The sequence below is a fragment of the Zootoca vivipara genome, chromosome 12 (assembly GCF_965207765.1).
Source record: "Zootoca vivipara chromosome 12, rZooViv2.hap1.1, whole genome shotgun sequence".
Lineage (NCBI taxonomy): Eukaryota > Metazoa > Chordata > Lepidosauria > Squamata > Lacertidae > Zootoca > Zootoca vivipara.
In genome coordinates, this window is record NC_142595.1 from 36,023,610 (window position 1) to 36,050,214 (window position 26,605).

Consider the following 26,605-nt stretch of genomic DNA (forward strand, 5'->3'; position numbering starts at 1 on the left):
TCCGCGGAGTCTCTCTTTTCCTATTGGCTACGCCCTTCGCACGGGGCGGAACGTTCCTTTCAGTGCAAGACCAGGCTGCTGCGGGAGGAAGGCGCAGCCGTTGGGAGCCCCGAAGAAAGGAGACACGGAGAAAGTGAGGAGCTCTCATTTCTCCCCTTTAGGGGCACTCTGGTCACCATGGAGGACGGCATCTATGGTAGGGATCCCCGAGACCCGGCCACGGGGAAGCTTAAACAAGGGCGAGGCAGGCGGAGACCCGTTCAGTAGCTACAATGAGAAAAGCGGGTAGGCGGGCCGAGCCATTCTGAGCAAGAGGACTAGGGGGCGGGGCCGATCCCTTACAAAGAGGGGTGGGGCTGGGCTGAACCATACCAGTGACAGGGAGAGATGTGCGAGTGGGCCATCTCATTTTATTTAAGGGGGAGACATGAAAATTGTATGGATCTGGTGAAGGACGCCTGACGTGACCCATACCCGATGTATACCATTCGATTGACAGGGCGGAGGGGTTTTTTTTTAAGGCTGTACCATTCTAGTGGTGGTGGGGGAAATTGGGATGTACCATTGCCGTGAACAGCTGGGAGTACCTACTACAATGAAAGGAGGGGTGTGTGTGGGCCGTACCATTTGGCTGAGGGGGGGGTGGCGTAAACCGGCAGAGCCATTTCCGTTGGCAGAGGAGGGAAGACTAAAAAAAAAGTTACAGTAATTTAAGTAATGGTCTGTACCATTTCTCTTTATTGGGGGAGGGGTGTCTGTGTCCCGGGGCTAAACATTCTGCGGGGGTGGAGGAATATTTGCAAAATGAGTCAGAGAGGATCTTATCTCTTGGAGGGGCTGCCTTTTATTTGCAGTGCACAGGAAGGTCAGGCATCATTATTACCAAGAACAATAAATTGATTCTTTATTTTATTTTATTGAAGTTGTTTTGTGAACCCAGTGTTGGATGAAAGCTCAATGTGAGCACAATTAATTAATTATTAGTGCCGCTGATTAATTGCACTCGGGAGTTTATGTAAGTGCTTCTGAACTTGTGTCACCTCAGGTTCCCTTGCAGCGCATTTCTTCCCCCACCCCCAGCAGCTCCTGAGAGATAATGAACATATCCCTCCCCCCTCCCCCGCCGCTTTTAATTGAAATGAATTTAATTTAAAAATCAAGGCACAGTTTGCACTACAAACACAGAGGTAAAAAGAAGAAGAAGCTTAGTTTTACTGCATTTAAGAATAAGAACAACCCTATCTCAAAAGGCTATCTGTGGCATACACACCACTATTCTGCAAGAGTTGCTGTGCCAAGTGTACCTCCCTTGCTCTGAGGGTCCTCTCCAAGGCCACATCCCCTCCACACATTTAGAACGCTATGATGCATATTTTAAACAGTCATGGCCTCCTGCAAGGAATCTTGGGAAGTGTAGTTTGTTGCTGGTTGCTGGGAGTTGTTAGGAAATCTCCCATAATCCCCTCACAAAGCAACAGTTCCCAGTAACTCATTCCCTCTTCACAGGAAACTTTGGTCATTGTCACTCAGCGAGGGGAATATGGAGATCTCTGGAAAACTCTCAGCAACCCTTAACAAACTACACTTCCCAGGGTTGTTTGCGGGAGGCCATGGCAGGTTAAAGTAGCATCGCACTCCTTTACTTTACATGTGTGGTGTGAATGTGGCCCAAGCTAAGTGAGGCTACTCAGGAGAGTCCGTCTCCCTGGTGATGGCGTCCTGGTTGTGGGGTAGCCTCTACTGAGAAGCCCGCCTGGCACCTTCCTTATGGTTTCTTCAGAACCAGGTGAAGGACTTTTTATCCTCCCAGGCTTTTTAAACCTGCGGTCTTGCTTTATCCCACTGCTTTTTCATAGTGTGTCATGCCGCAGCTTTTCTTTTAGGTCTTTCTCTGCTGGAAATGCTTACGCTGCAGCTGGGTTTTTTTTGATAGTTTCATTTTTATATTTGTGAGATACTCAGAGAACTACGTTATTGTGCAGCCGATACAAATAAGATAAATAAGTAAATGTTTCAAAGGAAGCCATCATGGAGCAAGCAGCTCATGCAAACCTTATTTATTTAATATCCTATCTTCCCGTCAAAGGGCTTGAGGCAGCCTACCTAGTTCTCTTTCACATGCACCTATTTTCACCTTTGTAGGTAGGTTAGGCTGAGAGATAGTAAGTGGCCCAAAGACCCAGGGAGTGACCTAGGTCTCTTAGTCTCTTAGTCCTAAGGTTAACTGCAACACCATGCTGTCTCATCTGAGGACAGGTAATTTTGCCACATCTGTCAATACCCACATCTGGGTATTGGGAGTGTTTGGATGACCCAGTCACACCCAACTCCGAGACAGGGATGAATTACTAACTTCTTTCCCTGATTACCGCCAGAGACAGATTAGGAAGGAGACAGGCCCAGGGGCGTGAATCATGCAATGGCCAGCCCCTTTTGTGGTTTGATACTTTGGGCCTATACAGGCAGCAACAGGCATTGCAACTATCTTGTGTGGTATGTGGTCTAGTATTGCTATCCTCATATTGAAGACTGGAGAATGAGGGAGATTCACAGGTCCATCTCTTGATTGCTACACCACATTATGAAACTGGAAGCACCATCACCCTCCACATCCAGACGTTTGCGGCCACTGACTCAGATCACACTTCACTCCTCAGTCCTTACTAAATAGGGATCATTATTAATGTGATGGAGGTGGTAATAAGTTAATTGAATGTGTGTTCTCCAGTGACAAGCTTTGTCCGATCCAGAGAATACTCTTGAGGGCTTAGGATTATTAAATCCATACATCTCTTCCTACTGAAGAAATCCCAAAGAAGCCAAAGTAATAAATACAATGATAAAATTGTAGCAACGTTATTTTAAAAAAGATGTAACAGTAAAATATCGTATCGTTGGTGCTGTCCGCTGCCTGGTGCTGAAACAACACATTTGCCTGGTGCTGAAACAATAACAAGGTTGGCTCCAGGCAGGTCTCCCTGGGGAAAGCATTTCATAAATGGGGGACTGCTGCAGAAAAGACCCATTTTCTTGTCACCATCCTCTAGACCAGGCATCCCCAAACTGTGGCCCTCCGGATGTTTTGGCCTACAACTCCCATGATCCCTAGCTAAGAGGACCAGTGGTTAGGGGTGATGGGAATTGTAGTCCAAAACATCTGGAGGGCCGAAGTTTGGGGATGCCTGCTCTAGACCTTCCCTGGAAGTGGCATGCAAAGAAGGGTCTGGGTAGGTTCAAATGGGGGAAAGCCATCCTTTGGACTGAGAGTCCTATCTGGAAGGCTGCAGTCCTATCTGAAAGTTAACTTACCAGTGAACTCACTGGCACTTCCAAGTGAGATTTATTTATTTATGTGCTGCTTATATGTCAAAGTGGTTTCTGTAGGATAGGATTGTACAGTAGACATAGAAATGGAAACCCCACCCTGTTCAGCTTTTCCCATTCCGCTTCAGGGGCAGTTCTTCCTTCTTCGCCAATCCCAGGAACCATCTAAAGTATTAGTTCCCTCTAACCTGCCACATAAGGGACCCAGGTGGCGCTGTGGGTTAAACCACAGAGCCTAGGGCTTGCTGATCAGAAGGTCGGCGGTTCGAATCCCTGCAACGGGGTGAGCTCCCGTTGCTCGGTCCCAGCTCCTGCCCACCTAGCAGTTCGAAAGCACATCAAAGTGCAAGTAGATAAATAGGGACCGCTCCGGTGGGAAGGTAAGCGGTGTTTCCGTGCACTGCTCTGGTTCGCCAGAAGCAGCTTTGTCATGCTGGCCACAAGACCCGGAAGCTGTCTGCGGACAAACGCCGGCTCCCTCAGCCTATAGAGCGAAATGAGTGCCGCAACCCCAGAGTCGGGCACGACTGGACCTGATGGTCAGGGGCCCCCTTTTAACCTGCCACATGGAACCCCTTTCTATGCTTTTTCTATTTCTTTACCATACTTATCTGCCTCAGACCCTATCCGGGCATTCTGATCCCTCCCACCACGAGAGATAGCGGTGTGGGGGGGGGATACACTTGCTCTGCACCCCATTGCCCTCTGTGAGTTAGGGAGAGGAGTGGGGAGCCTTTCTCGACTAGCATAGGCTCCCTGCTTGACTTTTAACACTGGTCTTCCAGGGTGCAAAGCTGACTGTGTGCCCATTGTATCCTCTGACTTGGTGCTCACCTCCATGCTGCAGCTTCCATTGCCACCAGCAGGGTGTGCGATCAAAATGGCTAGAATATTACACTTCTTCCCATCTTCTCTCCCCCTGCCCCAGTGCCTCCAGACCTGACGCCAGAGGAGAGGCTAGAGTTGGACAACATCCGCCGGCGGAAGCAGGAGCTCCTGGTGGAAATCCAGCGGCTGCGAGATGAGCTCAGTGAAGCCATGAATGAGGTGGAGGGGCTGGAAGCCAATGAAGGAAGGTGAGGGATTTCCTTCTTTTACAAGCGGCAGCTGGCTGGTAGAGCTCCAGCCCCAGTGTCTCAAGATAGGGCTGAGAAAGGCTTGCTGCCTTAAGCCCTGGAGAGCTGTTGCCAGTCAGTGTAGACAGTACTGAGCAAGATGGACCAATGGTCTGGCTGTATGAAGCAGTCTCCTTAAGCAGAGATTCCTTAACAATATGCGTGGGGAACCTGCGGCACTCCAGATCCTGCAGGACTACAACTTGCATCATCCCTGACCATCAGCAACACTGGTTGAAGCTGATGGGAGTTGGAGTGCAATAACACCTGGAGGGCTGCAGTACAGAGAGTGGCCACTTTCAGAATGTTGTTTATATCATGGTGCCAGAGCAAGCCTTTCTGGCAGCAACTAACCTCATTCCTGCAGCATCTGCATTCAAGCTCAGAATGTGCTAATCCCAATACCTCCTTGCCTGCCTTTCTTTGATTGCCTGGGATTTTCTTGCAGCATTTAATCCATTAATCAGTTAGATTACTCCATGTTGGAAAAAACAAACTGTCAGTTGACCAAAAGGATGTCCCTTAGGAATCGGGCAGCATATATTTAAGTGTGTGTGTGTGTGTGTGTGTGTGTGTGTATATATACACAAGAGGTTTTTTAAAAAATACTGCAGATGGCAAGCAACCATCTTTAAAGAAAGCTTTCCTCCGCTCACACGTACGTCTTTGCCTCAGAAATAATTGTTTCCCCCATATGCAAATGTAATTAAAAGCTTAGTCAATTAATCAGCTAAAACTCAGGTGATTAATGAATTAAAATGAGACTTTGATTAGGTTGCAGCCCTAATTGAAACCAGGAGTGGAGAGGCCTCCAGGTGTGCAGAAATGCATTTACTGAGCTTCACAAACATAAATGTATGTTTATATTATATTGAAAAGGGGTTCCTATTCATTCAAAACACTATCCTCAATAAATACTTGTTTGTGTAGGAGATTTCCTCTCTTATTTTCCAACAGCTGCTAGAGACCATGTTAAACTATCAGAGAAATATCCCAGAAACCCTTGGGCTACAGTACCTGTTCTATGCAAGGTACATGATGGGGAAAATGTACCTCCTTGTAGAGTGTCCCATAGAACCTCATGTTGACCATGATATGAACACATCCTGATTCCTCCCGTGTCAATGCCAGCCTCAAGTTAGAACTTCCCTTCCCTGCTTAATGAGTAACAGAGGGTAATCCTATCAACAACCATTATCCATTATGTTTATATATATATATATATTTAAAAAATGAGGCCAGATGCTGGAGGCAAATGAGTTCGCTGGTTCCATTTTGCCATTTACAAGTGCTTGTGAACTTCGCCACTTTTGCAAGGGCTTGTGAACTGCCAGGCAGGCAGTGTTGGAAACCAGGCACTGGCCATAATAGATCTTTGGTTGGCTGTGGCACAAGGCTGTTCTTACCACCTTATTTCATTTTCCGAGAGATGGTTCAGTGTCTGCTACTATGCCTGTCATGGTAAAGAGTGTCACCTCTGATAATCCATCGTTTAGAGTCTGGTTGAACGCTTAGGGGTAAGCATGTGAGACAATCCTTCTGAGACTGGCAGTGCCACTTTTGGAGTGCAGGTGGGAAGTGCCATGTTTGGACGTTTCTACCAGGACAGAATAAGGTTGTGACCCAGCTGTCTCCCTGAAACATTGCTTTCTAGGGGAAACATTCAGACCTGCAAGCCCACCGCACACCTGCAGTCTGCGATGGTGCAGAGTCTCAGAAGGACGTGTGGCATGTACACTTCCCCAGAGTTTCCACTTGATTCTAGAGGTTTGCAGCCCCTTTGTTCTTTCAAGGGCCAAAGGAATGATGGGTGCACTTCCTTGTCTTGTACAGTAAAACGCTTCAGAGAAACCGGAAGATGGGGATGGGCCGCAAGAAATTCAACATGGATCCCAAAAAAGTAGGTGGCTGGGGGCGTGCATGCAGTGACTGTTTCTGGTACCAAATATATGTCAGGATTCTGACATTGATCAGGCTTATTTATTTATTCATTCATTCATTCATTCATTCATTTATACCCCGCCCATCTGACTGGGTTTCCCTAGCCACTCTGGGCGGCTTCCAACAAAATAATAAAACACAGTAGTCTGTCAAACATTAAAAGCTTCCCTAAACAGGGCTGCCTTCAGATGTCTTCTAAAAGTCTGGTAGTTGTTTTTCTCTTTGACATCTGGTGGGAGGGCATTCCACAGGGCGGGTGCCACTACCGAGAAGGCCCTCTTGCCTGGTTCCCTGTAACCTCACTTCTCACAGGGAGGGAACCGCCAGAAGACCCTCGGCACTGGACCTCAGTGTCCGGGCGGAAAGGTGGGGGTGGAGACGCTCCTTCAGGTATACTGGGCCGAGGCCGTTTAGGGCTTTAAAGGTCAGCACTAACACTTTGAATTGTGTCCGGAAACGCCTCATAGAGTCGCCTCAGGAAATGATAAGTCATAAATGGCATGTGATAGGCAGGTGGGTGGGTGGGGGCTAATCTCTCAAGAACTGCATAGTAATTGAGGGCAAGTGGGATGGAGTCCTTCCCCCCCCCCGCTCTCTGCCACCACCTCTGCTATCTTTCTGCCCCCTCCTCCCTTTCTTTCCCCCTCTCCTGGCTTCTCCTCCCTCCTGAGTGGATTGACAGGAAATGGACACTTGCCAGAGGTCAGAAATGACCGCTTTTGAAATTAGGCCAAGGGGTGCAGGTTGTCTGCTTCTGTTCTGGGGTTTGTGGCATAGGAAACATGTGGCCCTTTGTATGTTGCTGAACTACAGTTCCCACCATCCCTGGCCATTGGCCATGCTTGCAAGGACTGATGGGAGTTGGAGTCCTGTGAAAAGGTAGCAAAAACTTCATTTCTTTTTTGCTGGACAGGAGAATTGTGAATCCTGAGTTCTCTGCAATTGCCTCAGAATTGCAATATGGTGGGTTAGGGAGCCAGTCCTCCCAAGTACTCTCTGGGAAGTATCTCTATGACTTAAATGTTTTGTTAGGTTGGGGGCATGCTTGAGTTCTGGGTCCTACAGTTCTCAGCTACTTTGTTGTTGTTTTGCAGGGAATCCAGTTCCTGGTGGAAAACGAACTGCTGCGCTCCACCCCCGAGGACATTGCCCGCTTCCTCTACAAAGGGGAAGGACTCAACAAGACGGCCATTGGCGACTACCTGGGCGAGCGGTGAGAAGGGATGGGGAATGTGGGAGGGTTAGCCTCAAAGGAGTGACCGTTTATAACCCACCGTGGTGGTGGTGGAGGAGCTTTGGAGTCTCCAGGACCTGGGAAAGGATCATAGGGATGGGATGAGAAGTAGCTTCGCCTAGCAGAAGAAGTGTAGTCAGCAAGAGAGAAACAAGAGTGTGGGTTCAAAGGGGGGAGAGTCAAGAGGAGAAGGGTGGAGGTGTGGCTTTTGCTACTTTCGAACACAGGTGAAAGGGGAGGTCTTAACTGTAGCTCTCTCCACCTTTTATTCAGGGAGGATTTTAATATCGCGGTACTCCACGCCTTTGTCGATTTGCACGAATTTACGGACCTCAACCTTGTGCAGGCACTCAGGTGAGTCTGGGAATCCTCAGCCCTCCTCTAGAGTAGGGAGCCCTGGCCTGCTGGAGTAGGTCTCCCAGCCTTTTAGCTGCAGGCTCTTGCCTTCCCCCTTCCTGTGCGGGGGGGGGGGGGCGGAGGCAGGAATGGCACCAGCAAAGTGGGGTTTCCTCAGCCAGAGATGGCCACTCTTGGCTCTGTTCCTCTGCCTCAAAAATACAGGTGAAACTCGGAAAATTAGAATATTGTCGAAAAATGCCTTTATTTCAGTAATGCAACTTATTATTTTTTTATTTTTATTTTTACAAATGCTTTCTTTTGGAAGTTCCACAGTAATAAAACAAATAGTTACAATAATACAAAAATAAGCATCGCTATTGCATTTCATTAATTCCATTCCATTTATAATTGACCCGTCTAACGGCAAATAATTACAATTACAACAAATAAAGGCTTGACATATCTTGCTTTGCATGTCATGCATCTATCTCATATATTGGTTTCACCTTTTAAGTTGCATTACTGAAATAAATGCACTTTTCGGAAATGTTCTAATTTTCTGAGTTTCACCTGTAAATCCCAAGTGTAATGGTTGCCTTCCCACAGACACACCACGTGGCCACAAGCAAAGAAGACATAGAATCATAGAGTTGGAAGAGACCACAAGGGCCATCCAGTCCAACCCCCTGCCAAGGGGTCATACAAGGGGTCCTTGTATGCTCAAGCTTTGTACACACCATACATTTTAAGCACATTACTTCCCTCAAGAATTCTTGGGGACTGTAGCTTACCCCCTCACAGAACTACGATTCCAGGCACCCTTAACTACAGTTCCCAGCATTCCTTGAGGGAAGTCATGTGCTTGAAATGCATGCTGGGTGTGCAGCCTTATCTATGAGAGAGAGAAACCTCCTGCGTAGTTGTGTGTCCCTCCCATTCTCCTTGAGCACAGCGTTTTTATACCCAGTACACAGAATTCTGTTAGCTGCATGTGACTATTATTGGGCACCTTCATTGGAAAGCTGCTTCACCACAGGAAAGCTGCAAATGAAAGGCACCATAAGGAGGCGTTCAGGCACCTCTTTTCATCAACAATTTTTCCCTCCACACACACAAAATAATCACAGTAATAGAGATAGAAAGGGGCTAGAAAGTCGTCAGTTACAACACTGTCCTGGAGGTCCATTCTGTTATACAGGTGAAACTCGGAAAATTAGAATATCGTCGAAAAGTGCATTTATTTCAGTAATGCAACTTATTATTTTTTATTTTACTTTTAATTTTTACAAATGCTTTCTTTTGGAAATTCCACAGTAATAAAACAAATAGTTACAATAATACAAAAATAAACATCGCTATTACATTTCACTAATTACATTCCATTTATAATTGACCCGTCTAACGACAAATAATTACAATTACAACAAATAAAGGCTTGACATATCTTGCTTTGCATGTCATGCATCTATCTCATATATTGCTTCCACCTTTTAAGTTGCCTTACTGAAATAAATGCACTTTTCGACGATATTCTAATTTTCCGAGTTTCACCTGTATTTGCATTAACTTGCATGGCCAAAATTACAAAATATCACATACAGAGAATAAGTATAGGCACAGTATTTAACGGAGTAGGCATAGAAGCATAGAATTGTAGAGCTGGAAGGGACCACGAGGGTCATCTAGTCCGACCTCCTGCAATGCAGGGATCTTTTTTGCCCAACATGGGGCTCAAACCCACAACCTTGAAATCATTCTTTTGTCTGTTCATCATCTCCCCCCCCCCCAAACCCAACCTAGGCAATTCCTGTGGAGTTTCCGACTGCCAGGAGAAGCCCAGAAAATTGACCGTATGATGGAGGCCTTTGCCCAGCGGTATTGCCTGTGCAACCCGGGGGTCTTTCAGTCCACAGGTACTGGGTTCTCTGGAAAGGGGAATGCAACTCTTATCTGGTGCTGGGAACCGTGGGGCTCCTATGTTCTCTGGGATGGAAAATAAATTCAGTTACGCTGATCACATTCAGGCAATCCTATCTTGGCTTAATAAGACAAGAGAGGAACGAGCCTCCTTCACTTAACCTGCCTGCTGCTGCTTTGCTCCTCTCTTTGCACAAGCTGGGAAACAAGCCAAACAGATCCAAACCAAGGAAACTCTGGCTGAGGACAGAAGTAGAACCATCCGCAATTGCACTGCCTGCCCTGTATTATGTAGGACAGGCACCCCCAAACTTCGGCCCTCCAGATGTTTTGGACTACAACTCCCATCTTCCCCAACCACTGGTCCTGTTAGCTAGGGATCATGGGAGTTGTAGGCCAAAACATCTGGAGGGCCGCAGTTTGGGGATGCCTGATGTAGGATCAGCACAGAAATCAGTCAGAAAACTGTTAGAGCTGCAGAACAATCAGCTTTAATTGACATCGCTCACAAATATTTCGTACAATTAAAGCTTTTATTATGCTAGGGACCACTGCAAAAATTAGAGAGTCTTGGCAGACTACTTAAAAGATTTCTCTGGCCTGCGGTAGCAATTGTAATGAGATGTACAGTTTTTAATTCTTATTGCTTCCTTTATTTCCTATTGTATTTTATCATCTTCTGTTTTGCTCAGATGGATGAAATGCGGTATACAAGAAATGAAGGAAGCAACAAGCATACAATTAAAAATCAGTACAAATAGTTGTTTGCGCCGTTTTATCTATCTATAAATTTTGCCGCTTCGACCTAAATCAGCAGGGCCTTGGCGGGGGAGCAAGGCAGCCTGGCTGCTAGCCACCCCCGCCCTAAAGCAGAATTAGCTGCACAAGACGGACGTGCCGAGGCAGGTGCTGAGTCCTTTCCTTCTGTCCTTTCCCCTCCCTGCCTCAGATACCTGCTACGTCCTCTCCTTCGCCGTAATCATGCTCAATACCAGCCTCCACAATCCCAACGTCCGCGACAAGCCCACCGTTGAGAGGTTCATCACCATGAACCGCGGCATCAACGACGGAGGGGACCTGCCTGAGGAGCTGCTGCGGGTGAGAAGCCTGCCGGAGGGGAAGGGGGTCGGGGGGGGGGGCTCAATGGGCCTGCTGCTTTGTTCTTTGGGCGTTGTTCTGGGAGAAGGGGAGGCCGTCGTGGTCATCTTCACCACTCAGGAATCCTGCGCCTGCTCGTGAGACGCCTTGACCACCTTGATTTGAAAAAAATGCCCTTTGTCGTGAGCACTTTTTCTACCTGGTGTTCTGTCTTCTCTGCTGTATCTTTGGTGGTCTCAGTGTTGTACTGAAAACACACACACACCCTTTCTCTCTGCCTTGGGAAGGGCTGTATCCTGCCTGTAACTCCTCCCCTTCCCCCCCAGAATCTGTACGACAGCATCCGCAACGAGCCCTTCAAGATCCCCGAGGACGATGGGAACGACCTGACCCACACCTTCTTTAACCCTGACCGCGAGGGCTGGCTCCTCAAGCTGGGTGAGAGGTGCCCCCACCACCACCACCACCACCCTTCCCTTTAAATACTGTGGTCTCTTTCCTCCCCCCTTCCGTTCCCCGCTACCCTTCCCCTTGCCCTCCCCCTACCACCACCGCTACCCGCTCCCCCCGCGATCTTTGCACGTCTCTGCGCTCTCCTCTCTTCCCCCCCCCACCCGCCTGTTGTGTCATTTAAAGCATGACCTCTCTCTTCATCAGATCAAAGGGATCCTCCTGAAATCCACCCCAGTAGCCCTCCCCCCACCCCACCAGCAAATACATAACCACCCGTTTGGACTCACTGCTCATCGGATTGCAAGGATCGGGCGGAAACCGGGATCCTCTCCCTCCTCTTCCCTTCCCCCTCCCCAGCTCCTCGTTGAGGTGGATCTCCTCTGAAGGATGATGAGAGGGGTCTGCTGGGATTTCGGAATCCCTCTAAAAGTAGGGAGAAGTCATCGCGAGCCATTGAAACCTCGCTTCCTTCGGCTACTGAAATGTCTCTTAAACCTCCTCTCTGGCATCTTAATATTTTGCCAGTGGCTGTGGATAAGTTTTCAAGCCAACCTGAAGCGCTTGAAAGTGGCCTTCTTTAAAAAACAACAACACCACCACCACAACTATGGGATTTTCAGAATGCTGAAGCCTAAATCTGGTCCCATATTCAGACATTCTTCTGCTCCTTAATCATAATAAGTTCCCAGAATCGAGTTAGGGGTTACTAGTGAAATTCCCACCAGAATAACGTCTGCCAGGAAACAAATCACATCTCTGTAGTCCCAAGACACACTGTTTGCTGGATCTGTTGCCTCGGGCAGCTTCCCAAGTCCTGAGCTGTCTGTGGGTGAGGCGCGCCCAAAACGGTGATGCCATTGCAGAGCTTGAATTGTAGAGCATGGGTCCAAGCAGCCCTGTAATAGATGCACAGCCACAAGTGGGCAAGGATTGCGTTTCAGAGCAGCAGACGGTGTGTGTCAGAAATGGGGTTATTTATCTAAGGGGGGGGAAGGAGCTTATGCCGTATCCTCACACCAGAAACAAGTAACTCAGGTGGAAGACTTGAAGGCCAGGGCCTTACACAGCCCGGTGAGGCTGCAATTGGTCCTTGAGATGATTTAAGTGTCCAGAATAGGCTGCTACTGCTGTCCAGAAGCATAATGTGGCAGCTTTGCGGTGGCACGGCATAGGAGGTGAGATATTGGGTCCTGACTTGTGGGAGCCCCTATTCAAGACCTCCATCTGCTGTCCTCCACGGGGGGGGGGGGGGATTGGTGTGAGGCTGGCTGTGCTTGACCCTGCTCTTCTAAACTTAGAGCAGCTTCAGTGAGGGCAGACTTTCCACCTCAGCCACCTCCTGTTCAGAGTAGAGGGCAACATGGAAGCCAAGTTTCATTTACCACCACATCCTCCTTTCCTTTCTTCTGCCCTTGATATTGGGGGGGGTCCCCTAGTACAATACAGTTGCCCATTGGCTGCCCTTGGCTTAGAGGCCAGCCAATCAAGAGCAAAGAGGAGAAGTGTTAAGAGGCCGAATCAACACGGCTTCAAGATGGAGGCACCTGAAGAAAGCAGTGTTATTTTTTGGGAACCCCCTCACTCCCCACACAAAAGGTCCCCCCATAATGTACACACCTTTTTTAAAAAAAGAAAGAGGAGGAGGAAGTGGAACACCGATCCCTGGCCTGGTTAAGATGTCAAGATCCACCGCAGCTTTTCCACAGCTCCCTGCGGAGGCTGATTATTTTGGAAAACCATTCCTACAATCGCTAATGCCAACCTCATCTACACTTTAGCAGTAGGTTTTCCTGTGACGTGCCAGAGTTTAGGGGTCTACATTATTTAGCCAAGTGATGCCCATCACCTTATATCCACCCCAATACAATTTTAAGCCCTTCCTCCCTGTACCTGCCCCTCCCACCCCACTCCTGATGCCCCCAAATGCCTGTGTCTGTGTCGGAGGATTTTTGATTTGACCATGTACTTCTACCTTATGTTGATGTAACTTGTTCTCCTTTCTCTCTTTCTCTCTCCTTCTCTTCCTCTCTCTTCCTCTTCCTTTCTCTCTCTCTCTCTCTCTCTTTCTCACCCCCATTCTCTCTATCCTGACTCCCCGGTCCCCACCTCTCTTTCTCCCCTCTTTCCCCACCACTGCTGCCCTGACCCCCCTCTCTCCTCCACCGTCCCACGGCGCGGACTACATTTGTTCCACTGTCTGAATTCTGCCCCCCAACCCAGGAGGTAGGTGAGAAGAGGGGGGCATGTTCGCTTTGCCGCCGAGAGCTGGTTTGCCTGGTGCTCTTTGGAGGGGAGGCCGGGGGTGGGTGGGTGGGAACTAATTGTGCTGGGTGCTCAGGGACAGATTCAGTGGGCTAGGAATGGAAGACTAAATATGGAACTTGGATTCCTTTGTTGACTGGAAGGGGTACACATCTTCATGCATTCATCTTCAGCCGGGTCGATCAGGAGGACCCACAAATGGGTCACACCATGACCTAAAGCAGGTCTCAGTAGTGGCATCCTGACAGAGAGAAGATCAGAGAGAGGGTGGCCAGATGCAGTGAAGGACAGGTATCCCATACCTTTTAATAGGGTGTTTCTCAAACTTTGGTCCCCGGCTGTTGATGGACTACAACACCCATCATCACTGGCTACTGGTCCTGCTAGCTAGGGATGGTGCAAGTTGTCGTCCAACAACAGCCAGGGACTTAAGTCTGAGAAACACCGTTAGCTGAGGATCTTAGGCAGGCATCCCCCAAACTTCGGCCCTCCAGATGTTTTGGACTACAATAACCATCATCCCTGACCACGGGTCCTGTTAGCTAGGGATCATGGGAGTTGTAGGCCAAAACATCTGGAGGGCCGAAGTTTGGGGATGCCCGATCTTAGGTAATAAATTGGAAATAAAGCTGCCAATATCATAAAGCCTTCCTATAAATCTGTGCTTCGACTCCCCTTGGAAGGCTGGGTGTCATTCAAGTCGCTGCACCTCAGCATATGGGTGCTGAGAAAGGGCAGCTCTGATTTTCAAGAACTATTGTGCTCCTGTCCTACCTGTGGAAACAGGATGCTGGGCTATCCCAAAGGCCCCGCTAGCCCAACATCCTGGCCTGAAAGCAGCAGAACTCTTGTTAAGTACTTACTTGTTGCAGAAGGTGACTGTGTGCAACCTGCAGGCACAGACACAAAGCACCCACAGCTAGGGAGCAAGAGCCAGGGAGGGCTGTGGCTTTCAAGCCCTGCTTAAGGGCTCCCCAGAGGCATCTGATTGGCCATGGTGGAAAAGCAGGATGTGAGGTCAGAGGGGCTCCAATAGCACTCTTCTGAGGGTCCCTAAGAGGGAAGGAATATCTGCAACCCATAGCCTAACCCATGAAGGCATGGAAGGAAGCAAGGGAAATTGAGAAATTTCACAGGCACCCAGTTTTTCAGAAACAAATAGGGGTGGGGGAAATGGAAGGGCAATTTTCCCAGGTTTTTTTTCCCCCAGGCCTTCACCTCCCTAGCTGAAATACCCTCTTCGTAACTGTTAAAAGCAGAGGAGCCTCCCCCCACCCTTGCATCTGGTCACCCTAGAGAGAAGCAGGAAAGTGGGAGGTGTTTATTAAAAAGAAAAAGAAGGAAAACAACTGGAGAGTGGGTCCCATGTTAACAGGGGGCCCCGAATCTGAAAGAGGACTACTATCTTAATGGGTAAGGTGGGAGGAGCAGAATGGAGGGAAGTGTGTGTTTGTTTTGGATCGAAATGGGGAGCTTAAAAGAGGATGAACTGCATTTTTTCCCAAAATCAGTGCCCCCCCCCAAAGGCTGAAACATTTGAGACACCTCCAGCTAGACGTGCACTCATGCAAGCATATTCACCTTGCCTGAAGCCAGGAATGTCTGTTGGCTTTGTGGAAGCATCTGGGAGTGAGAATTTGGGGATAAGTCTGAGCTTTGTAGAAGTAGTTGGCCTTCAAGCTTGCCTTGCATGCTGAAACTGGTGGTGGTTCCCTGGAGGTCCATCTCATCGGGAGTCCTTTTACTGGATATGTAAAGTGATGTTTATTCAGGAGAACCCAGTTCATCAGCAGAATCTGCCTCCCATAGAGGTTGAAATCACATTGGAAGCATCCTAAGCTCGCAAGCCCTCTCCCTCCTCTTTCGGAAGAACCTTGCCTAGAGGCAGAAATGCCTTTTTTCAAATTGCAGCTCTGTTTTCTTTTTGAAGGGGGGTGGGAGGGGTCACCACAAAGCTAGTCCTGCCCCCCCCCCCGGTTGCAAAACAGCAGGACATAACTTGCTGGAAGGCTGCCTTAGAGGAAGCTGAACGAGCCACAAGCCCTCCACTGGTCCCTTTCATCTCCAAGTAGCCTGCTGGGATACCCAGCGCTTGCAAAGCAAAACCCACACGAGAACGAAAGAAAGAATATATCCCACAGACGCCTGTTCTACAGGAACTTCCTCCCACGCTTGCAGTTGTGCTTTGTGGTTACGTTGAGTGTTTGCTGCGAGTTTTCTTCTCGCCACTCTGGGGTCCCATTTTCAGATTCCCCCTTTGTCGTTTGCCTCCCCTTGTCAGCTTTTTGTTTGTTTATTTTGTTTCCTTTTCTTTTCACACTTCTGCTGAATCTTTTCCGTTGCGTTGGCTCTGTCCGTAAGCATGGCTTCCCGCCCCCTGAGGCTCCACGGTTGGGGAAGGGTTAGCGGCGGAAATGAAAATGCATCAATGCGAGCACAAATCCCTTTCCCCCCCCCTCCTCTTTTGCTTTCAGGAGGGCGAGTGAAGACGTGGAAGAGACGCTGGTTCATCTTGACTGACAACTGCCTCTATTACTTTGAATACACAACAGTTAGTACGGTTTCTCTCCCCGCCTGCTCCCACCCCGTGCTCCCACCCTCAACCAGCAACCTGGCACACAAGAGCCCCCCAGCCCAGAGCAGTACCTGCCGCCCCAGAGTGCCAAACGGCCAGGGTTGGGAGAAACAGCGACCGAGGGCACTGGAGGGAAGCTGCCTTCTACTGAATCGGACCTTGTGGTCCACCTAGTTCCCTGTTGTCTACCGTGATTGGCAGGGGCTCTCCGGGGTCTCAGATAGGGGACATTCCCAGCCCTGCCCTGGAGATTCCAGGGAATGAACCTGAGACCTGCCTGCCTGCAAAGCAGATAAAGCTCTGCGGCTGAACTTTGGCCATTCCCCAACCCGGAGCACGGCAGCTCCTCCAGAGTTCAGATGCAGGCAGAGAGAGGGCAGGACCCAGGGAATAGTCTTGCAAGTTCAGCCCCATCTGGGCCAGCAGAACCAGCAACAAACACACCACCCTTCACATTCCCCCCCCCCAAAAAAAAGCTCGGCCACAAATAAAAGAACGGGGGTGCCATCTGGCATGCCAAGTGCTACGATGCTTGAAGAAGGTGCCAGCCCTGCTTGTTTTTAGCAGTGGCAGAGGGCTGAAGCTGGAGGAGCCCTGAGGTCTGAGCTGCACCCTTCCCCCCCCCAATCTCCTTGGATCAGGCCCTTGTCCTCCTCTCCATTCCCTTCCCAGCTCAGGTTCCAGACACCTTCCATTTCAGCTCCATCTCTCTCTCTCTCTTTAATCTGCTGACAGGACAAGGAACCAAGAGGAATTATCCCTCTGGAGAACCTGAGCATTCGGGAAGTGGAAGACCCTCGGAAACCAGTGAGTTCGCCCTGCCGTATGCTGTTTTTGCATCTTGGCTATGGTTCTTTTATTTGATGCCCCATGAAAATCAGCATAACTACTGGGTTGCAGCATTGCAATTGTTATTCATTCCTCTTCTTCTATTTTTTTTATAAATTCCAAAAGATTCCTTTAAATTTCATGCATTTAAGCCACATTGGGAATTTCCCCAGGAACTACACAGCCAAACACATTCCTGGAAATCCCCAAAGCTCCTTTTATATGACACTCAAGTTCCAGTTGCGGTTTTCATTATTATTTTTTAACTCTCTCGTTAATTTAACGATGTTACCAAATTGCTGCTTTAACTTTTCCTTTGTTTGGTGGGGTGGGGGAGGAACTTCCATTCCGCCTTTCTGCTGTCACAGAAAATGGCGAGGAGCTCTTAATAGTAACAGCAGCATAGAATCATAGAATTGGAAGAGACCACAAGGGCCATCCAGTCCAACCCCCCTGCCTCTGCTTAACGACCTCCAAAGAAGGAGACTCCACCACACTCCTTGGTAGCAAATTCCACTGCCGAACAGCTCTTACTGTCAGGAAGTTCTTCCTAATGTTTAGGTGGAATCTTCAAGAAATGTGATTATCTGAAGTGTAATGATCAAAATTACTGTGATTGAGCTCAGCTTATTCTAGATATGCTGTCACTAGCTGGAGGGCCTGCAGAGAATAGCTAACAGCTGAATTCAATGCAATACTTTCTGCTGAGCTATAGTTAGCCTATAAAGACTCTTTCAAATTAATATATGTGGGAAAGATGGGGACTATGAATCATAGAATCATAGAGTTGAAAGAGACCACAAGGGCCATCCAGTCCAACCCCCTGCCAAGCAGGAAACACCATCAAAGCATTCTTGACATATGCCTGTCAAGCCTCTGCTTAAAGACCTCCAAAGAAGGAGACTCCACCACACTCCTTGGTAGCAAATTCCACTGCCGAACAGCTCTTACTGTCAGGAAGTTCTTCCTAATGTTTAGGTGGAATCTTCTTTCTTATAGCTTGAATCCATTGCTCCGTGTCCGCTTCTCTGGAGCAGCAGAAAACAACCTTTCTCCCTCCTCTATATGACATCCTTTTATATATTTGGACATGGCTATCATATCACCCCTTAACCTTCTCTTCTCCAGGCTAAACATACCCAGCTCCCTAAGCCGTTCCTCATAAGGCATCGTTTCCAGGCCTTTGGCCATTTTGGTTGCCAATTTTTGAAAACACAAAACGTTAATCCCATGATGTTTTCCTGCCCACTTGCTGGTTGCGAGATCCCGTGCGGTCAGCCTCCCCACCTGCCTTCTTCCTCCTGTGTCCTGCCCAGCCCTCTTTCTGAACCGCTGGAGAGGCGCGGGGGGTGAGGCTGCTCACAGACACCAGCCATTCTCAATGACTTCCCCCTCTCTCTCTCTCTCTCTCTCTCTCTCTCTCTCTCTCTCTCTCTCTCTCTCTCTCCTCCCTTTTCTTTGTTATTAGAATTGCTTTGAGCTCTACATTCCCAACAACAAGGGCCAGCTCATCAAGGCCTGCAAGACGGAGGCAGACGGGCGTGTGGTCGAGGGGAACCACATGGTCTACCGCATTTCGGCGCCAACGCAGGAGGAGAAGGATGAATGGATCAAATCCATCAAGTGAGGATAAGGCACCATTCCAGGGGGAGGGGGTTTCCCTGGGAATCCTACCCCCATCAACAGAATTTTCTTCCTGTATCTCTAGCCAAGGAATGGAGAACCTGTGCTCCCCTAGAGGTTGCTGGACATGCAGCTACCATCACTCCTGGTCATTGGCTGTGCTGGCTGGGGCTGATGAGAGTTGAGCATCCTGAGATACCTAGAGGGGAGCCATAGGTTCTGCAGCCCTTCTTAAAACCTTGGATACCACACTCACCTCCAGAGAATTTGACACACCTCATTCAGATTTCTAGACCTTACTTATCCTAGGGCATCTCTCGTTAGGCTCCCCAGGCCCATCCTTAGCCTCAACCTGAAATGCACCTTGATCTTTTAATTCAGCCTTTTGGGGAGCCGCTTTAATTAAAAAATGCATTCGGGGACCATTCCCCCCCCCATTTTTTTCTTCTTTGTTTTTATTTCTTTATTTATTAGACTCTTCTCTCCTGGCCCTTCATCATAAGATCTCAGGGCGGTTGACATGGTAAAAATATAAGGTAAAAGCACAAATAAATAGTTGAAACAGAAACATACCCAACAATACCACCCCCCCCCCAAAATAAACACATTTAAAAGGCTGTAAATATGAATCAGCCAAAGGCATGGTTGAAGAGGAGCATTTTCGCCAGGTGCCTAAAGATTATATAATGAAGGTGCCAGGCGAACCTCCCTGGTATTTATATGCTGCCGCAACCCACCTTAGATCAGGCTGCAACATGGGTCCCAAGCCACTTATTTAAAGACCAGCATTTTAATACATATATTCCTTGTCCACTTTTTGATGTTCTCTCTCCAGCTTTTTTCAGGGCACCCCTGGCATCATGGACATGGTTTACGAGATGCCTTTTCCCTAAGAATTTTTGGGATGTGATGTTCAGGGGAGGCAAAGCTGCTGGAGATCTAACATTCCCAGGGAACGTAGGAAGCTGCCTGATACTGAACCAGACCGTTGGCCTCAGGGGCGTGGCGATGGGGGCGGGCCACCCTGGGTTCCACTTAGGGGGGGAGACAATTTGGCACCTCCACCGACGATGGCCGCCGACGGGCCGCGGCAAGTGATCCGAGGCCCCAAGGCCACGCGTCACGGAGCCTGCCGAGGGTTGGGCCTGGCCTGGGGAAGTTCCACTTGGGGGGTGGTGACACTTAAAAGGCAACGCGGAAGCTGTATGTCCTTTTACGGTGGGTGCGCTGCTTCCCCAGGCCAGGCCCAGCCCACAGCAGGCTCCGTGACGCACAGCCCACCCGCCACTGTTGAGTGGCATGTAAAGCAACCAACGGAGCCTCGCCTCGCCCCTCCCAGAGTTTCTGGCTGGAGGCGCGCGGCTTTGGAAGCGCGGGGGGGCGGTGATACCACGGCCCCCATTACATAGCGGCGACCCCCCCCCCCAGGTGCATGGCAATTTGTGCACCCGCTGTAAAAGAACATATAGGGTTGTGTTGCCTTACAAGGCAATGCGGCAGCTGTATGTCCTTTTACGGCGGGTGGGCCACTTTCCCAGGCCAGGCCCAGCCCCCATCAGGCTCCACGATGCGCAGCCCCGCCTGCCACTGTTGAGTGGCATGTAAAGCAGCCAATGGAGCCTCGCCTCGCCCCTCCCAGAGTTTGTAGCTAGAGTCGTTACGTAGCAATGTCGCCCCCCCCCCCCCGGGTGCATGGCAATTTGCCGCCCCGGGTGTCAAGGCGCCTTGCTATGCCCCTGGTTGGCCTATCTAGCTCTGTACTGCCTACACTGACTGGCAGTGACACTCCAGGCTTTCAGGCAGGGAGTCTCTCCCAGCCCTATCTGAAGTTGCCAGGGATTGGACCCAACACCTTCTGCATGCAAAGCAGATGCTCTGCCGCTGAGATGTGGTCCTTCTGCAAGGATTCTGCAAGGATTCCTATAGGCAGGGAGGGAGAAGGCCATCGCAGTTGAGCAAGTTAGAACTGGTACATTTCGGGTAGACCCTGGGGCTACGAACCAAGAGCTGCTCCCAAGACTGACACATTCATTTAAATTTCCTTTTCTCATTTCCCCCCAGCCATTGAGATCGGGAGTCGGACAAAGCTTTTAAATGATGGTTAAGCTATTTTTTTTTCTCAGATGAAAATGAAATTAAAGCATCTCCCTCAGAAATCTGATGTGCAGCAGCATTGCAGGAAAACTTGGGGTTGATTGGATGAGAATTGGATGCGTCAATTTGAGAAGGGTTGTGTTAATAATGTAGCCGTGACACCTCCTTTCTTAAAGAGGGTGGGTGGTGATGCATTTGCTGTTTTGGAAATAGCAACACAGATTGTGAGTCACCCATTCTAACCCTTACTTGGAAAAACCCCAACTTCACAGGCTCCCTGCAGATTTTGAGAAATCGGCAGCAGATTTCTCAAAATGTTCCTCTTTTGCTCTGACCACAACAAACATAATTGCACCCTCTCTCTTTTTTTTCCTTCCCCCGCCCCAGCTTTCTACTCCTTTTAAGCAAATGTTTCTATACTACTCTTAGTAGGTCAATCTCATGTTGCTAGTTGCAGACCACTGACCTGGAGCAGTTACAGTGACTCTGGCCCTCCAGAAGTTGCTGAACTGCAGTTCCCATCAGCCACAGCAAGCAGGGCCAGTGGCCACCGTTGATGGAGTTGCAATTTCAGCAACATCTAGAGAGTCAAAGGTTCGTCAGGCCTAGCCTAGAGAATCCAGGAATCCTGGCTTTCCGGGCTTCCTTATTTCCTCTGTTGAATCACAGTCCTCTCCCAAGAAGGGAATAGACCAGAAGTCTTGCATCCCAGCTGTGGCTATTCCTACCATAGTTTCCTGCTTCTCCCTGCTTTCCCCAAATGACACATGTCTGGCCTGTGTTCCGATTTCCTCTTCATCCCATCTCCTACATCTCCTTCAGGCAGTCTGTTCCACCGCTGCCCCGCTTAAGTGTTTCTCATGCTTATCTTGTCAAAGATCCATATGCTACCTAATTTTGTTCCTTATGGCAGTGTTTCTCAACCAGTGTGCCTCCGGATGTTTTGGGACTACAACTCCCATCATTCCTGACCACTGGTCTTGCTAGCTAGGGATGATGGGAGTTGTAGTCCCAAAACATCTGGAGGCACACTGGTTGAGAAACACTGCCTTATGGGCTGCATGGAATGCAAGCAAAGAGACGGACAGGTTGCTGGCAGCAGACCAAGGTTGGCGCAGTGCTCTGTTCTTCCTGACGGACCAGACTCCACCAATCCCAGCACTCCTTTGACCCATCCAAAACACGGTGTGCTGTGCCACACACCAGCTTCAAGCTGGGACAGAGCAGAGTGCCGTGCAATGCCAGAGGTTTCTCCCCCCCCCCCCGCATGCACACGCATCAACTCCCAGATTGGTGGCTTACCTGTCCCCATTCCTCCCTTTGCCCCTCCCAGGGCTGCTGTGAGCGTGGATCCATTTTACGAGATGCTGGCCGCCCGCAAGAAACGGATCTCGGTGAAGCAGAAGCAGGAGCAGGCATGAAGCGGGGATCCTCCTGCCCCTCCTCCTTCCTCCCTTCCTTCCTGCATCCCCTCTAGGACCTGCCGACAAACCCACCTGCGTTGAGCTCCATGAAACCAACCAGCCAGCCAACCCCCCTGCCCCCTTTTCCTTTGGATCGTTGGACCACCACGCAACTCTGCCAGCCTGATGGCATGCCAGCACACCCGACGCCCTCTGCCCGCCTTCCCCTGGCTCACGTCTCCGGAGCTTCCACTTGGCCTTCTAGGATTTGCCTACGGGGGCATGAACTTGGGAACTGTCTGCGCCAGGGGCTCTGCAAGAGTCTGAAGAGGGCCTTCCTGTTTGGGGGGCCGGCTTCTCCCTCTCTGAGCGGCTTCTTGTCTTAGCCCCCAGCAGACTCTGGCAGATGCCTTTGAAGCCCCCTCTGCTGCTTGACCCCACCTGGACTGAGAGGGCGACACTCTGGGACTACATTAAGGGCAGGTTCCCCCGCCTGATTGGACCTTCCGATTATACCTGTTTATGCTTCCCCATTTTAGAGCCAGTCTACATGCTCAGAATAATGAGATGGGAACGCTCTCTCGGGACTGTACCACTTCAAAATGCAGGCGGGAAATGGCACATTTCCCCTGGCCAACTGCATAAAAACAGCACCCTGCACACCTAAGCAAAGCATGTGCAAGAGTAAACTAGTATCTCTCTCTGATATGCTAGTTTTTCTCTGTAGGGGGAGGTTTTTTCTTCTTTGTTTTTACTGCAGGGGAATATTCAGTCCCCTGATTTCCCCCACCTGCATTCTAGTGCTGGTACAGTTCCGGGAGAGCTGTTCCACACCCATTTCCCTGAAGGTGTCCCTTAGAGTCTCTTGCCAAACCAGCTACACTGTGTCTCCCAGTATTCCGGCTCTGAACCTCTAAGTAAGTACCAAGGGCTGTACTGCTATACCCCCCCCCCCCCGTTAAGTTGGCATTTGCTCTGCGAAAGGAAGTGAACATAACTGACAGCCAGGAGGGGGCAGCAGAGAGCCAGACAGACCAATGCGCGCACACACTGACACGATTTCAAACACTACCCAATTCCTCTACAGCAGGAATAGCCAGCACATTTGTGGAACTTGACAGCTCTTGATTCTTCACAGCCAGGGGACAGGGTCGGAAGAAACCTTCAAGTCCCTCTTTACTGCCGTCACTGCCATTTCCAAGAAATTGAGCTGCTACTCACAAACCTTTGCAGACGCAACTGGACCATTGTCTGTGAAATCAGTTCTGCTTTTCCCTGCTCCAAAGTCCTTCTCTTTTCAAAGACTTTGACTTGATGGTAGAGATCTGGGGCTTCCCTCTGGAGTTTTTCCCCCCCAAATGTCTCCATAACTTTGAAAGAGGAATCTGATAAGGAACTTTGGCTTCAGACCAGCGATCTCTGTAAGAAGGCCTCTCCTGTGCTGAGACGACATGGTGGAAGTGGTTGATGCCAAAGTTCTGCCTGAAATGAACTGAAATTTGAAGCAACTCCCTCTCCCTCCCTCTCTCCCCCCCCCCATCCCATCCCATCCCAAACAGTTTACTTTGAGGTTAGGACTCCTGTCTAAAACCAAAAGGCTCTTCCATAACACAAAACAGGTGAGCATTCCCTGAACACACTTTGACCTCTCATGGCTGAAAAATCGGGATGGTTCAATGTTGGATATTCCCCACCTTCCCCAATACCTGCAGCAGGAAGTCAAACTCGGATAAGTGCTTGATGAGCTCAGAGGCCAGGATGGGATGTTTCCATAAAAATTAGCCCAGAGTAAAAGAGAGTGACCTTTTGAATGTGCTGGAGATCTAGCTAGCTTCTACAGCTTCTAACCAGATAAAGCTCTAAATTATTGGGTGGGACATTGTACCTCTTTGTCCCACAACTCTCTAACTAGAAATCTCGTCTTCCACCACTTAACTTGCCTCAGGCAAACCCTTTGGTGTGGCAGCTGGGGTCCTGCAGGACTTCTTATGGTCCTGAGGTGTTATTTGCTAGAGCCACGTGAAGCACTTTTCAACAAAAGTTTATAAACTCCTTTGCAAAGATCTGGTGAGATTTGCTGCAGAGTGCTTGTGAGCCTGCAAAAGTCTTTGACTGCAACAGGAGTGTGGCCTTGTCTTTTTCTGCTGTGAGCATTTTAAACTTTGCAATACCCGCAAGCCAGAGATGAAGTGCATTTTTTTAGGACCGGCCATTTAAAATCCTGTTGAGTTGAAACTTGAAACGTAGGTAGATCTGGTTTGAGGCATCCTGGATTTTAAAGGGGCGTAGTTTGGTCTCAGTCACAGTGAGATCCACTCTTTCCATATGGAAGAAAGGCAAAAGGATTCAAGGCAGGACAAGGAAAAGAAAACAGTTTGGTATTAATTTTCAGTTAATATGGGTGTGTGAGAGAGAGCTATTCCGTTTGGGTGTAAATGACATGGTAAGGGCCAAGTTTAATTAGAACTTGATAGAAATTATGTGTCATTGACTGACTGAATTGGGTCACTTGATATTAAAGATGGCAAACCAGCCGTCTTTATTCTCTCAATTCAACTTTTCCAAATTTATGGGAAGTATATATTTACAATTAACTCTGCTGAACAGGCCATTCCCCTTGCCCAATTAAATTATTTCATTGCTCCCAAAGCGCCTGGAAATTTTGATCCTAGCAGCTGTCATCAGTCGCCCACTCTTCCCTGAAATCCTAGAAGCCTGTATTCTATACTACTAGAAGCCAGTTCTAGGAAATTCCAAGTTTACAGCCCTTTTCCTGTTAGATCTCACTGCCTTGCCATAGTCCCCTTTTAGTTCTGAGAAAAACTCCTGACTTTAAATGTGCCTGCATTGAAGAGGCACATTTTTCTAAATGCAAATATTGGCTACTCTGGAGTGGGGTGCTGATAATTAATCAGGATTGCAGCAGGCAGGGAGGGAGGGGGAGTTTGACACATCACCTGGCAAAATATTGTGCCGCCCAAGCTGCTGTTTGCATTGGGATGGCAGCTCCCATTGCACATTTTAATGAGCATGACTGCAGCAAGAAAATGAAAATATTCCATCTCCTGCCCTACTGCGATCTTAATAATTATTCACCACCATCACCATGCCTGTTTGCATTTTTTAAAGTGTGCATATTAATTATAAAGGTGCATTTAATGTCACTTATAGTTTGGCTCTCGAGTCCCAGTTTTTCTCTCTGGCCATTTGTGGCTAGTTTTCTCTCCAGCATTACATGCAAACAGCTTTTCTCTCTTCCCCACCTTCATCCCGCCTCCAAATCATCTCATTTTTTGACTTTTACAAGAAGCTATTCACACGGTAGCTCTGGCAACGCCCAGAATTGGTGCAATTGAAAGATGAGGAATAGTTCTACAGCAATATCAATGGTAAAATTTTACTCTTACCACCCCCTCCCATGGCAAACTTCTCATTGTGGATTTGTATACCTGTGTTGCTGGAGTGGGGGGCAATATAACAGCCCCTACCTGTTCCAGAACAAGAAAGAAAGAAAAGTGGGCATTTTTTCTTGTTTTTAAATCCATTTCCTTTTATGATGACAATGTCTCTTTTTTAAAAAAGAAAAAAATGTTAATTATTATTTAAATTTTAATGTATGCATCGTTGGATGATATGTAAACACTGCAGACTTGTCTATGTGTTGCAGGAGTCTTTATTATTAGTATTAATTGAACCTGAAAGAGCCAAGATGGAGCAATTGCACACAGTTGGGGGAGACTGAATCATTTTTCCCAATCTGGGGAACAGCGGGTGCAGCTAAACGTGGGCTGGACTGGGGGACCTGTGGCCCCACAGGATATCATTGGGTTTCACCTCTCATCAGCCTCTGCCAGCACTGCCAATGGTCTGGAGGTGATGGGGGTTGGAAGTCCAACAACGTCAAGGTTTCCCACCCTTGAATCAAAGGTTGAGAGAACAAGCTCTTCCAATGGGATCTAACTGAGAAAGTAAGCTGGTTTAGGGGGCCCAGCAAATGTACAACCTCACCCCCTCTCTGGCGTAGTGATTGGTGAGCTCCACTCTCCCCCATTCCAAAATAAAAATTGGGGAATAGCTCATCTTATTTCCAAATCCAAATTTGGAGTGAGTCTCCTATGTGTATTTACCCAGTCCTCTTCACCACACCCACCCACTGATGTCTTCCCTCCATCCTCTCTTATGAAGACTGGTGCTTCGAAGTGCTCCAGTAGCAGCAAACAGGGAGAGAGGAAAGGAAGAAGATCTCTTCTGCCTCCCTGCTGCGAAGCAGACTCTGAGAAACAGCCGTTCCAGGGTTTACTTTCAGCCAGGTGTTGGCCCTCTGCATAGCCACACATCAGGCAAAAGGACGAGGGACTTTGTTACAGAGCACCAGCTCTGTGCACTGTGGTTCAAGGGT

The 26,605-nt window shown here is 48.8% G+C and overlaps 1 protein-coding gene across 2 annotated transcripts; it reads left to right on the forward strand.

Moving 5' to 3' along the window:
* On the forward strand, positions 1–25,861 carry CYTH2 (cytohesin 2). 2 transcript variants are annotated; one of them, XM_088654922.1, is made up of 12 exons: positions 1–133; positions 4,253–4,400; positions 6,273–6,339; positions 7,475–7,593; positions 7,888–7,968; positions 9,754–9,866; positions 10,820–10,968; positions 11,295–11,406; positions 16,158–16,234; positions 16,994–17,065; positions 18,555–18,709; positions 22,137–25,861. In XM_088654922.1, coding segments are annotated over exons 1-12 (1,182 nt in total). In that variant the 5' UTR covers positions 1–132; the 3' UTR covers positions 22,225–25,861. The 2 variants fall into 2 exon arrangements, with proteins under 2 accessions (XP_088511048.1, XP_060137616.1); XM_060281633.2 differs by having other exon boundaries at positions 39–196.
* Positions 25,862–26,605: the final 744 nt, after the last annotated feature.

What these genes read in the sequence shown, in the direction of transcription:
- CYTH2 (XM_060281633.2), top strand. An exon ending in CTGGAAGCCAATGAAGGAAG is followed by an intron (nt 4,401 to 6,272) that starts GTGAGGGATTTC and finishes TGTCTTGTACAG; the next exon opens with TAAAACGCTTCAGAGAAACC. An exon ending in TGGAAGACCCTCGGAAACCA is followed by an intron (nt 17,066 to 18,554) that starts GTGAGTTCGCCC and finishes CTTTGTTATTAG; the next exon opens with AATTGCTTTGAGCTCTACAT.